Source organism: Trichomycterus rosablanca, chromosome 13, assembly GCF_030014385.1.
Source record: "Trichomycterus rosablanca isolate fTriRos1 chromosome 13, fTriRos1.hap1, whole genome shotgun sequence".
NCBI lineage: Eukaryota > Metazoa > Chordata > Actinopteri > Siluriformes > Trichomycteridae > Trichomycterus > Trichomycterus rosablanca.
In genome coordinates, this window is record NC_086000.1 from 10,566,124 (window position 1) to 10,578,323 (window position 12,200).

The window sequence follows — 12,200 nt, forward strand, 5'->3', positions numbered from 1 at the left end:
CTGATGGAGGTGATCGAAGCTAACCCGTATCCCCTCCGAAACACGAGCAGCAGCCAGATGCATCTTTGCCACCCACACATTGACGAGTTTGGCGCCACCTAGCGTTGCATGCGGAGAGACACACCCTAAGGGCACCCTCTCCCATCTCTGTGTAAGCGCCTCCAATCAGCCGGCAGAGAACGCAATCGCATTCTGACAGAGAGAGACCCACATCCGGTTCTTTGTCCCACCCCCCACATGAGCAACCGGCCAATCGTTGCTCATATAGCCACTCAGCTTCGAACCGGTAAAGCAAGGCTGGATTCGATACCACGCTTCTCAGAATCCAGCCCTGGTTGCAGCGCGTTTCTTTTTACCGCTGCGCCACCTGAGCAGCCAAATGGTGTGGAGTTTTTATGTGAATATTAAATGTAAAAAGGAGAGAAAAAAGAGTTCTTTACATTTGGAAACATATTTCTAGGGTCCTTACAGAGGTTTTATTTGTTTTATTTTTCCCACTAAAAAATATTTGTATATTATTCAAGAAATAACACATATAAAGTGTCCTGTTATTAAAAATACATATAAGTTATTAAATTTTAATCATTTGTTGTATTATAAGTGAATAATATGGAGAACTATTTCTATAATACAGTAGACCCTTGAGTTACAAACGGTTTACCATACGAACATTTCGGGTTATGAACGATCTTTTTCAACTTAACGTACAAACAAATTTTGGATTACGAACCGAAATTCGCGAAACACGTGATGTCACGAACAAGTTGACTCCAACTGCCTCTCTCTCTCTCTATATATATACAGTGTATCACGAAAGTGAGTACACCCCTCACATTTCTGCAAATATTTCATTATATCTTTTCATGGGACAACACTATAGACATGAAACTTGGATATAACTTAGAGTAGTCAGTGTACAGCTTGTATAGCAGTGTAGATTTACTGTCTTCTGAAAATAACTCAACACACAGCCATTAATGTCTAAATAGCTGGCAACATAAGTGAGTACACCCCACAGTGAACATGTCCAAATTGTGCCCAAATGTGTCGTTGTCCCTCCCTGGTGTCATGTGTCAAGGTCCCAGGTGTAAATGGGGAGCAGGGCTGTTAAATTTGGTGTTTTGGGTACAATTCTCTCATACTGGCCACTGGATATTCAACATGGCACCTCATGGCAAAGAACTCTCTGAGGATGTGAGAAATAGAATTGTTGCTCTCCACAAAGATGGCCTGGGCTATAAGAAGATTGCTAACACCCTGAAACTGAGCTACAGCATGGTGGCCAAGGTCATACAGCGGTTTTCCAGGACAGGTTCCACTCGGAACAGGCTTCGCCAGGGTCGACCAAAGAAGTTGAGTCCACGTGTTCGGCGTCATATCCAGAGGTTGGCTTTAAAAAATAGACACATGAGTGCTGCCAGCATTGCTGCAGAGGTTGAAGACGTGGGAGGTCAGCCTGTCAGTGCTCAGACCATACGCCGCACACTGCATCAACTCGGTCTGCATGGTCGTCATTTCAGAAGGAAGCTGACGCACAAGAAAGCCAGCAAACAGTTTGCTGAAGACAAGCAGTCCAAGAACATGGATTACTGGAATGCCCTGTGGTCTGACGAGACCAAGATAAACTTGTTTGGCTCAGATGGTGTCCAGCATGTGTGGCGGCGCCCTGGTGAGAAGTACCAAGACAACTGTATCTTGCCTACAGTCAAGCATGGTGGTGGTAGCATCATGGTCTTGGGCTGCATGAGTGTTGCTGGCACTGGGGAGCTGCGGTTCATTGAGGGAAACATGAATTCCAACATGTACTGTGACATTCTGAAACAGAGCATGATCCCCTCCCTTCGAAAACTGGGCCTCATGGCAGTTTTCCAACAGGATAACGACCCCAAACACAACCTCCAAGATGACAACTGCCTTGCTGAGGAAGCTGAAGGTAAAGGTGATGGACTAAACCCAATTGAGCACCTGTGGCGCATCCTCAAGTGGAAGGTGGAGGAGTTTAAGGTGTCTAACATCCACCAGCTCCGTGATGTCATCACGGAGGAGTGGAAGAGGATTCCAGTAGCAACCTGTGCAGCTCTGGTGAATTCCATGCCCAGGAGGGTTAAGGCAGTGATAATAATGGTGGTCACACAAAATATTGACACTTTAGGCACAATTTGGACATGTTCACTGTGGGGTGTACTCACTTATGTTGCCAGCTATTTAGACATTAATGGCTGTGTGTTGAGTTATTTTCAGAAGACAGTAAATCTACACTGCTATACAAGTTGTACACTGACTACTCTTAGTTATATCCAAGTTTCATGTCTATAGTGTTGTCCCATGAAAAGATATAATGAAATATTTGCAGAAATGTGAGGGGTGTACTCACTTTCGTGATACACTGTATATATATATATATATATATATATACAGTGAGCGAACATTCGGACAGCGGACGGTGTTTCTCCGGTGTTTTCTTTATATTTTGTGAAATTCAATATTAAAATGTCCCCAAAGAAGCTGCAGAGAAAGCGTAGTAGTGAGAAAATGACTCTGATATTTGTTGTGTTGTATAATTACTCCTGCCAGTAGCTGTCACTGTGTATCAGACAGCGGGGACAGTGAGTGAGAGAGAAGAAGGAAGTCGTCTTTCTTTCGTGCAATTACACCTACAAAATACAACATTACTGAAATAAAGAAGGAAATAATAGAGAAATATGAAAGTTATTGTTGTTTCTGGTAGATACATTTTATATAAAAAGAAGGAAATGTATTATGGTGTATGGTACAGCACACGTACTGTAGTGAAATGTAACGTGTTTTTTTTAAGTACAGTACAGTACTACTACAGTGTATTGTTGTTTATTATTGTTTATTACAGGAATGTCTATTCTATAATTTAAGGGTAAATATACTTGTATTTATAACAAAAAAGACCATTTAAGACATTAGAAAGGTTAGGTAAGGGGGTGGTTTGGGAGGTCTGGAACGGATTAATTCTGTTTACATCATTTCTTATGGGAAAAATAGGTTTAACTAACAAACATTTTTACTTAAAAACAGCCCTTTGGAACCAATTAAATTATTAAGTCAAGGGTCCTCTGTACTGTGGTACATGTCTATATTTCTGTAAATAATAATAATAATGAAAATAATAATAATAAAACAGTCTAGTTAGTTCAATCAAATAATTGCATAAAAAAACTATAAACCAGTCATTTGCTATATTCCATTGGCATTGACATTTAGGGATGTAGTAGAGCCTGATATCAGGTTCCAGTTCATTTTCTTCTTTCTTTTTTCCCTTAATTTATCTCTGCTCCTTGCACTAATTTCTTTTAGCTTTCCAAACCAATAAAACTGATTTTGAAATCTATGCTATTTTTTCATATTTTAGTTAAATGAGGTGATAGCAAAACAAGTTTTACTAAAACTATTATTTACACCGATCAGCCATAACATTAAAACCACCTCCTTGTTTCTACACTCACTTTCCATTTTATCAGCCCCACTTACCATATTACTGACTGTAGTCCATCTGTTTCTCTACACAAACAGAGCCTGCTTTCACCCTGTTCTTCAATGGTCAGGACCCCCCACAGGACCACCACAGAGTAGGTATTATTTAGGTGTTGTGGTGGTGTGTTAGTGTGTGTTGTGCTGGTATGAGTGGATCAGACAAAGCAGCGCTGCTGGAGTTTTTAAATACCGTGTCCACTCACTGTCCAATTTATTAGACACTCCTACCTAGCTGGTCCACCTTGTAGATGTAAAGTCAGAGACGATCGCTCATCTATTGCTGCTGTTTGAGTTGGTCATCTTCTAGACCTTCATCAGTGGTGACAGGACGCTGCCCACTGGCGCTGTTGGCTGAATATATTTTTGGTTGGTGGACTATTCTCAGTCCAGCCTTGAATTTGAGGTGTTTAAAAACTCCAGCAGCGCTGCTGTGTCTGATCCACTCATAGCAGCACAACACACACTAACACTCCACCACCATGTCAGTGTCACTGCAGTGCTGAGAATGATCCACCACCTAAATAATACCTACTGTGTAGTGGTCCTGTGAGAGTCCTGACCATGGAAGAACAGCATGAATCTAAGCATGCAGAGAAACTGATGGACTACAGTCAGTAATTGTAAAACTACAAAGTGCTTCTGTATGGTAAGTGGAGCTGATAACATGGACAGTGTGTGTAGAAACAAGGAGGTGGTTTTAATGTTATGGCTGATAGGTGTATATATACGCTATGTTGGTGCATAGTTACTGGACCACAATACACATCTACACATGATTTCATCTCTGTTTTTTCTCATTTACACTAACCGCACTGGACATTCATAGCAGGTTGATATTAAGTTTTTCTCTTCTTTCATAAATCACCTATTGTACATTTGACCACGTCACCCATACACTAGAGCTGTCGATGCTTAACCGGACTCTCAGACATTAGTAACCTGCCTCTAAGAATTAACTCTACTCAAGTTTTACAGGTTTTGTTGATCTATGTTAGGACTGTAATTTTAATGATTGGTTTGCCTTTTCTGATTTGGTTCGTAATATAGAAAAAAGCTTCATGCCTTTAAGATTATACCACAAACATAAAGACTGTAATGTAAAATGATAACAGTGGTGAACTATGTTGTACTGTATATATAGTTTTTTTTTCTACACTAAAAGAAACAGGTCAGTCAAATGTTTAGCTACCTGCTATGGACTTTAGCTCATCACTGCCAAGTTGCCACTGTTGGACCCTTGAGCAAGGCCCTTAATAATTAATTGCTGAAATTGTATTTAGTGATGATTGTAAGTCACTTTGGATGACGTGTATGCTAAATGCTGCAAATGTAAATGATGCAAATGGAATTTGATCAGAATGTGTTATATGCCTTTTGGAACTTAGAATATGCAGAAACTGAGTCATTTAGGGCTTTAAAGGTCATAAGCAGGACTGCAGCATTTACAGACCACCAGTGTGAGCTAAATAAGACTGGGACTATGGGATTGAGGATAAATAGTGCTTAGATTGTGATTAATAGTGGAGACCTTTGTTATTAATAGTACCTTTTGGAAATTTGTGGTTGCAAATGTAACCATTTATACCAATCCTGTCCAATTTTCACGGCAATAATTTTACTTTAAACCTGCAAGTCAGCTGAAAATGCTTTTACAAATATTGTTCACATTCATAATTATTTGACCTGAACCGTGTCACCCTTGTTTTAACAGATTGTAATTCATGGCAGGCGTTTCTTTTCACAGATTCTTTCTCAGAATAAAATGACAGCTTTCCAAAAATACCACAAACTTGATGGGACCCAAATGTGTATTTTTTTTTGTTCTGGGACAAAGCACAGAATTAGAAATGAATGCCATACATGACGACTATAATATATATATATATATATATATATATATATATATATATATATATATATATATATATATATATATACATGTATGTGTTACTCTTATATACATGAGAGTAACACATACATGAGAGTAACACATACATGAGAGTAACATATACATGTGTTACTCTTTAGGCACTTTTTTACCGTAGTCGTATTTGGATTTAATCTTTTTTGGTTTATAATGTTTATGTTTAAAATGTTTAAGTCTTTAATGTTTCCTCCCACAGTCTAAAGACATGCACGTGAGGTGAATTAAAGATACAAAATTGTGCATGTCTTTAGACCAGAGATTGACTCGTTTCAAATGACTCGGACTCGACTCATGACTCGCCAATAAAAACTCGTAAACAACAAGAGACCCCCCACAGGACCACCACAGAGCAGGTATTATTTAGGTTTTGGATCATTCTCAGCACTGCAGTGACACTGACATGGTGGTGGTGTGTTAGTGTGTGTGGTGCTGGTATGAGTGGATAAGACACAGCAGAGCTGATGTTGTTTTTAAACACCTTACTGTCACTGCTGGATTGAGAATAGTCCACCAACCAAAAATACCCAGCCAACAGCGCCCTGTGGGCAGTGTCCTGTGACCACTGATGAAGGTCTAGAAGATGACCAACTCAAACAGCAGCAATAGATGAGCGATCGTCTCTGACTTTACATCTACAAGGTGGACCAACTAGGTAGGAGTGTCTAATAGAGTGGACAGTGACTGGACACAGTATATTTAAAAACTCCATCAGCGCTGCTGTGTCTGATCCACTCAAACCAGCACAACACACACTAACACACCATCACCATGTAATTGTCACTGCAGTGCTGAGAATGATCCACCACCTAAATAATACCTACTCTGTAGTGGTCCTGTGGAGTCCTGACCATTGAAGAACAGGGTGAAAGCAGGCTAAAAAGTATGTAGAGAAATAGATAGACAACAGTCAGTAATTGTAGAACTACTTGTAGAAGTGCTTCTATGGGGTAGGTGGAGCTGATAAAATGGACAGTGTGTTTAGAAACTGGTGGTTTTAATGTTATGGCTGATCTGTGTATGTTAAAACATACATGTGTGCACCCTTTCCCTAAAAAGAGTCAACCAGCCACATTTCATGCTGAATGGAAAGTCCCAACAACACAGGATATGAACATCCGTCTCTCCCATACATTTGGCATGCTACACATACGTACACACACATATACAGGCAGAATTACTCTTGCTGAACGCCGGCCAGGGTCATCATGTCAGGCGAAGTGTATTAGCTCATGAATTGTGGGTGTATGTGTAAAAATCTTCAGTTATGTGTTCAGGGGGAAAAGGGGAAACAAAATTGCTACAGTATGTTATCACGTGTGCACATACTGTACTTCAACTAATGGTTTTAATAAAATGTCCTCACTGCTGGATTCTTCCAACGGAATGCAAGATCAAAGGAGTTGGATTACCGCATGTACGGAGGACTTCAATCTTTTCCTTTCCGGTGTCTCCTCCTCCTTCACAGATTTGCACTGATCATTTTTCATAAATGACTTTTAAATAGCCAGCGATGTTGTAAGGACATGTGAATGCTATGAATTCCTCTTCAAGGTGCAGGTTGCTTTAATGTGTACACGACGGATGAAACAGGATGTTCAGGATGGTGGTGATGTGAGGCAGGCTTTCTTGGCACAAATTGGGCCCTCTGATAGTAATCAAGCTTTGTTTGTTGTTAACCTTTCCATGCCTTTATGGCCACGATTTTATTAGAGTTTCTTACAGCACAATGCACAAAGCTTAAACTAATTCCACAATCATAACAATCATAAGTTCAGCTTACTTTAATAGCCTGTCGGGCAGCACGGTGGCTCAGTGCAAGAAGGTCCTGGGTTTGATCCCCAGGTGAGGCGGTCTGGGTCTTTTCTGTGTGGAGTTTGCATGTTCTCTCCGTGTCTGCGTGGGTTTTCCCCGGGTGCTTCGGTTTCCTTCCACAGTCCAAAGACATGCAAGTGAAATTATTAAAGATACAAAATTGACATTAAAACTTGTGAACTGATAAATCTTGTGTAACCAGTAACTACCTGTTCTGTCATTAATGTAACCAAAGTGTGTAAAACATGACATTAAAATCCAAATAAATAAATAATAGCCTTCCCATTCAGCAGATCTGAATCCAGTCAACACAGCACCTTTGGGCTGCGGTACAGCTGAGGCCTCACGGCGTGAATGTGAAACTGACAAATCTGTAGCAATGACATGATGCAGTCATGTCAACATGGCTCACAATCCCAAAGTAATGTTTTAAATCCATGCCAATCCACTGCCAGGACACAGTTACCCCACATTACCCCATCCTCCTTGTCCAAGTCTGAATAATTAAATATTAACTCATTTCGGGTAGCTTTTTAAAATACATACCACTATACCAGTGAAGCTGAGCGTCTATTCACTTCAATGGGACTGCATGGAACGGTTTTTTTCATTGCTTCGAAACTCGCCGGTCATTGGATAAATGCCACGATCTTGTCCCGCCCCCGGATGCTGAGCGTCTCTGGGGGTGAAGGGAGCTGTGGGCGGGTGTGGACGCAGAGCTTCTGCAAGATGATTGGCTGAATCCCGTTTTGATTGACAGCTATTTTGAGATCTATACGTCACTTAATCACTGGGAGCTTCAGTCCCATCACGGATTTTGCTAGTGAAATCGAAAGACAAACTGCAACCCATTTCCCAGCAGCCGCCACTGCACTATACTAAACGAAAGTCACAATGTGGACACCACTAACAGTGACACTATTTCTTGACATACTGTCATGCACAATAATTAGGGCCCTACTAAATTCAGAGGAAAATGTGCTTGAACGTTACGTACCTCGTTTTTCAGAAATCACAGATTTATAAAGAAAAGTGCCACACTTAATGGCAGTTATTAAATCACACTCATAAACAGAATGATAGAATAAATAGAAGCTGCAATACACAGCACAGCCTACTTTAATAGTTGAATGTAAACCTAAAACATCCAGCAATGCTGCGAAGCTCTGTCTCAAATACGAAAATTCTTGTCCATGATTTGACACGCCCCCCACTACCCAGGTAGTGTTTTGAGCTGCTTTACACTTCGACATCTTGGACATTTTGACTAAACGAATGCTATATAAATTGCCGTAGGATTGCTAGGACCGCCTCATAGTGCAAATCAACCAGTAAACGTGCGACACTTGAATGCTACATGACTGAAAAACGTTAAATCGCTAAACACAAACATTACATTTTGAATTTTACAGCAAATTGTATATTACACAGGAAACGGCTCATTTCACCGTCCATGGCACAATTTTTACGACTGTGAATTAGGTACCATGTCATCACTAGATATAGTAATACAGCTGGATTAGTTTTGTAGAGAATCTGATTACTGACTGACTCAGGCCAACCTAAAGTTTTCCCAGTAGCAAATTATTGTAGTGTAGTAGTTCCCAACTTTTTTGCTAGCTACGACATAACAGTAAACTAAGTAAGCCTGTCTTGTGGGTCATACATATGCAGTAATGTATTGTAATGTAGAGTATACTGTATATGTAGATCTATAATTACTGAGGTTCTTCTGTGTGACTCTTTTGTTACAGCAAACGCTATGTACATGGGAGGTCAAGAAATGCGGTTGGTGCTAGATCGAGATAACTCAACCATACGGCAACATCTAGACAAGGTAACCCATTAACAACAATGCAACAATTTTATTGTGTCTGAATATACACTGATCAGCCATAACATTAAAACTGCATCTTTGTTTCTACACTCGCTGTCCATTTTATCAGCTCCACTTTGTAGTTCTACAATTACTGACTGTAGTACATCTATTTATCTACATACTTTTTTAGCCTGCTTTCACCCTGTTCTTCAGTGATCAGGACCACAGAGCAGGTATTATTTAGGTGGTGGATCATTCTCAGCACTGCAGTGACACTGACATGGTGGTGGTGTGTTAGTGTGTGTTGTGTTGGTATGAATGGATCGGACACAGCAGCGCTGCTGGAGTTTTTAAATACTGTGTCCACTCACTGTCCACTCTATTAGACACTCCTACCTAGTTGGTCCACCTTGTAGATGTAAAGTCAGAGACGATCGCTCATCTATTGCTGCTGTTTGAGTTGGTCATCTTAGAGATCTTATCAGTGGTCACAGGATGCTGTTGGTTGGTGGACTATTCTCAGTCCAGCAGTGACAGTAAGGTGTTTAAAAACTCCATCAGCATTGCTGTGTCTTATCCACTCATACAAGCACAACACACACTAACACACCACCACCATGTCAATGTCACTGCATTGCTTAGGATGACCCACCACCCAAATAATACCTACTCTGTAGTGGTCCCATGGGGGTCCTGACCATTGAAGAACAGCATGAAAGGGGGCTAACAAAGCATGCAGAGAAACAGATGGACTACAGTCAGTAATTGTAGAACTACAAAGTGCTTCTATATGGTAAGTGGAGCTGATAATATGGACAGTGAGTGTAGAAACAATGGGGTGGTTTTAATGTTATGTCTAATCAGTGTATATATATAGTTAGGTCTTTTGCAAGACTGCAGTGTGAAGTAAATTAGACTAGGGTGATGATGGGTTGATAGATTGTGATTAATAGGGAGACAGAACAGACCTTAGGTATTATTAGTACCTTTCAGAATAGTGTGGTTGCAAATGTAACCTTTTATACCAATCCTGTCCAATTTTCACAGTCATAATTTAGCACTAAACCTGCAAGTCAGCTGGAAATGCTGTTATAATTATTTGGCCTGACTGTGAACCGTGTCACCCTTGTTTTAACAGATTCTGAATCATGGCAGGCGTTTCTTTTCACAAATTCTTTCTCAGAATAAAATGACAGCTTACTGAAAATACCACAAACTTGATGGAACCCAAATGTGTGTTTTTTAAAGAATATATTTTTAGAATATAAATATGCCCCCAGTAAAGGTAAAGTATTACATTGATGATTTAGCTTAATTTCACGCCAAAAAAATGGGAAAAATCTAATGTTACTTGACGTATATTTATTCAGGGGGAAAAAGAATTGTCATCCACCATCAAACCACATGTGCCAGAGTTATTGGCACCACTGTATTTAAAACCATGTATGGCCAAAAGCTAAAATGGCTAAAAACACACGCTAGTGCACCAGAGCTGGTATTTACATACATCATATCGAATCTCAGCTCTGCCATCTGGCCACAAACAACGATTGGCCTGTTGTTCATATAGGGGTGGTGTATTAAGCCGGATAGGGACTCCTCGTAACTGATGCACTACGACCTCTGATTGATGGCGCCTGCACAGAGGCGGGGAAAGAGTGCGGATCAGGGTGTGTCTCTCCGTACACAAGCCTGATTCGCATATGTGCACTCACCTAGCGTGGGTGACAAAATGCATACGGCTACTGCTCACGTCGGAGGGGGCGTGTGTTAGCTTCGTTCTCCTCAAATCAGAGCGGGGGTCGGCATTAGTGGAGAGGAAGTGTGATGCAAAAGTTGGGAGAAAAAATGCATAAACAATATACTGTATATATATTCAGTGTTCAGTGGGGTTGAGGTCATGGCTCTGTTCAGGCCACTGGAGTTTCTTTAAACCAAGCTTCTCTTCATGTCTTTATAGACCTTGCTTTGAGCACAGGGACACAGTCATGCTGGGACAGGAAGGGCCTTCCCTAAACTGTTGCTGCAAAGTTGGAAGTATAGAATTTCCATTATATTTTTTGATTTATTTAACGTGTTAGCAATTGTGGCTTAAACACATGAATTTGTTGAAATTGAATGAAGTGGTGTCTTAATACTTTATTCAAAATAGTATACCATGTTGCCAATAAAACACCACTCAGTCTTCTCCTATAACACTTTATTAGGTTGGAGAATACACAGCAGGGAATTTGAGACCCTTTCTTTTTACAGAATCTCTCCAGATCATCCATGACCATCCTTTCTTGTGCACTGTAGCTTATCCCCCAGTTTTTCTATGGGGTTTAGATCATGGACTGTGATGACCATGGCAGAAAAGCTTGATTTTGTGTTCAGTAAACCATTTATGTGTGGACTATCCTGCTGAAAAATCCAATGACGAGTCATTTTTAGTTTCTTGTCCTGGCCTTTTATGGGGTTCATGATGCCATGTACCTTAACAAGGTTCCCAGGGTCTTTGGAGTAAAAACAGCCCCACGACATCCCAGACCATCCACCATATTCAACAATAATAATACTTTTTATGTCAAACCCACCTTGAGTGTTACCAAAAAGCTCAATTATTGCTTCATTTTGTTTAGAAAGAATTATCTAAAATATTTCAAGGATGCTGTATTCCTATGCAATAGACCAGCCTTTCTCAACCTGGGTGCCGCGGCACCCTGGGGTGCCGTCTGGCGTCGTCGGGGGTGCCGTCAAAACTATTCTGACGTTACTGATATTATGAAATAAATTTAAAATACAAAAAAGTCAACTTATCATGAAAATGTAGACCGCCTCAAACATCAAAATTTGTCTCACACGCCCCTTTCCCCATGCTACAACGTCAACGCGGGTTGCGTGCGTTGCCTATAGTGATGAGTCGTTCGTGAACGATCCGATTCTATTGAACGGCTCTTTAAAATTAACAAAAGGAACCGAGTCGTGCATCTGAGAGGCTTCCATCAGTAGAGGGAATTAATCAGTCATAATAAAAGCTGTTTATTGTCGAAATTCAAATCATTTTCAGTATCGCGGAGAGAGCAAGCGACACACACACACACATGCAGAGAGAGAGAGAGTTCATTACCTCATTAATGTAAATATTGTCATTTTTAT

At 40.5% G+C, this 12,200-nt stretch overlaps 1 protein-coding gene across 1 annotated transcript in view; it reads left to right on the forward strand.

The window, feature by feature from the left end:
• Positions 1-12,200, forward strand: part of ldah (lipid droplet associated hydrolase) — a 132,290-nt gene that overhangs the window by 109,711 nt on the left and 10,379 nt on the right. Inside the window, exon 6 of the mRNA XM_063007982.1 lies at positions 8,998-9,080. Within this exon, the coding sequence (XP_062864052.1) occupies positions 8,998-9,080 (83 nt within the window). The remainder of the gene's footprint in view (positions 1-8,997; positions 9,081-12,200) is intronic.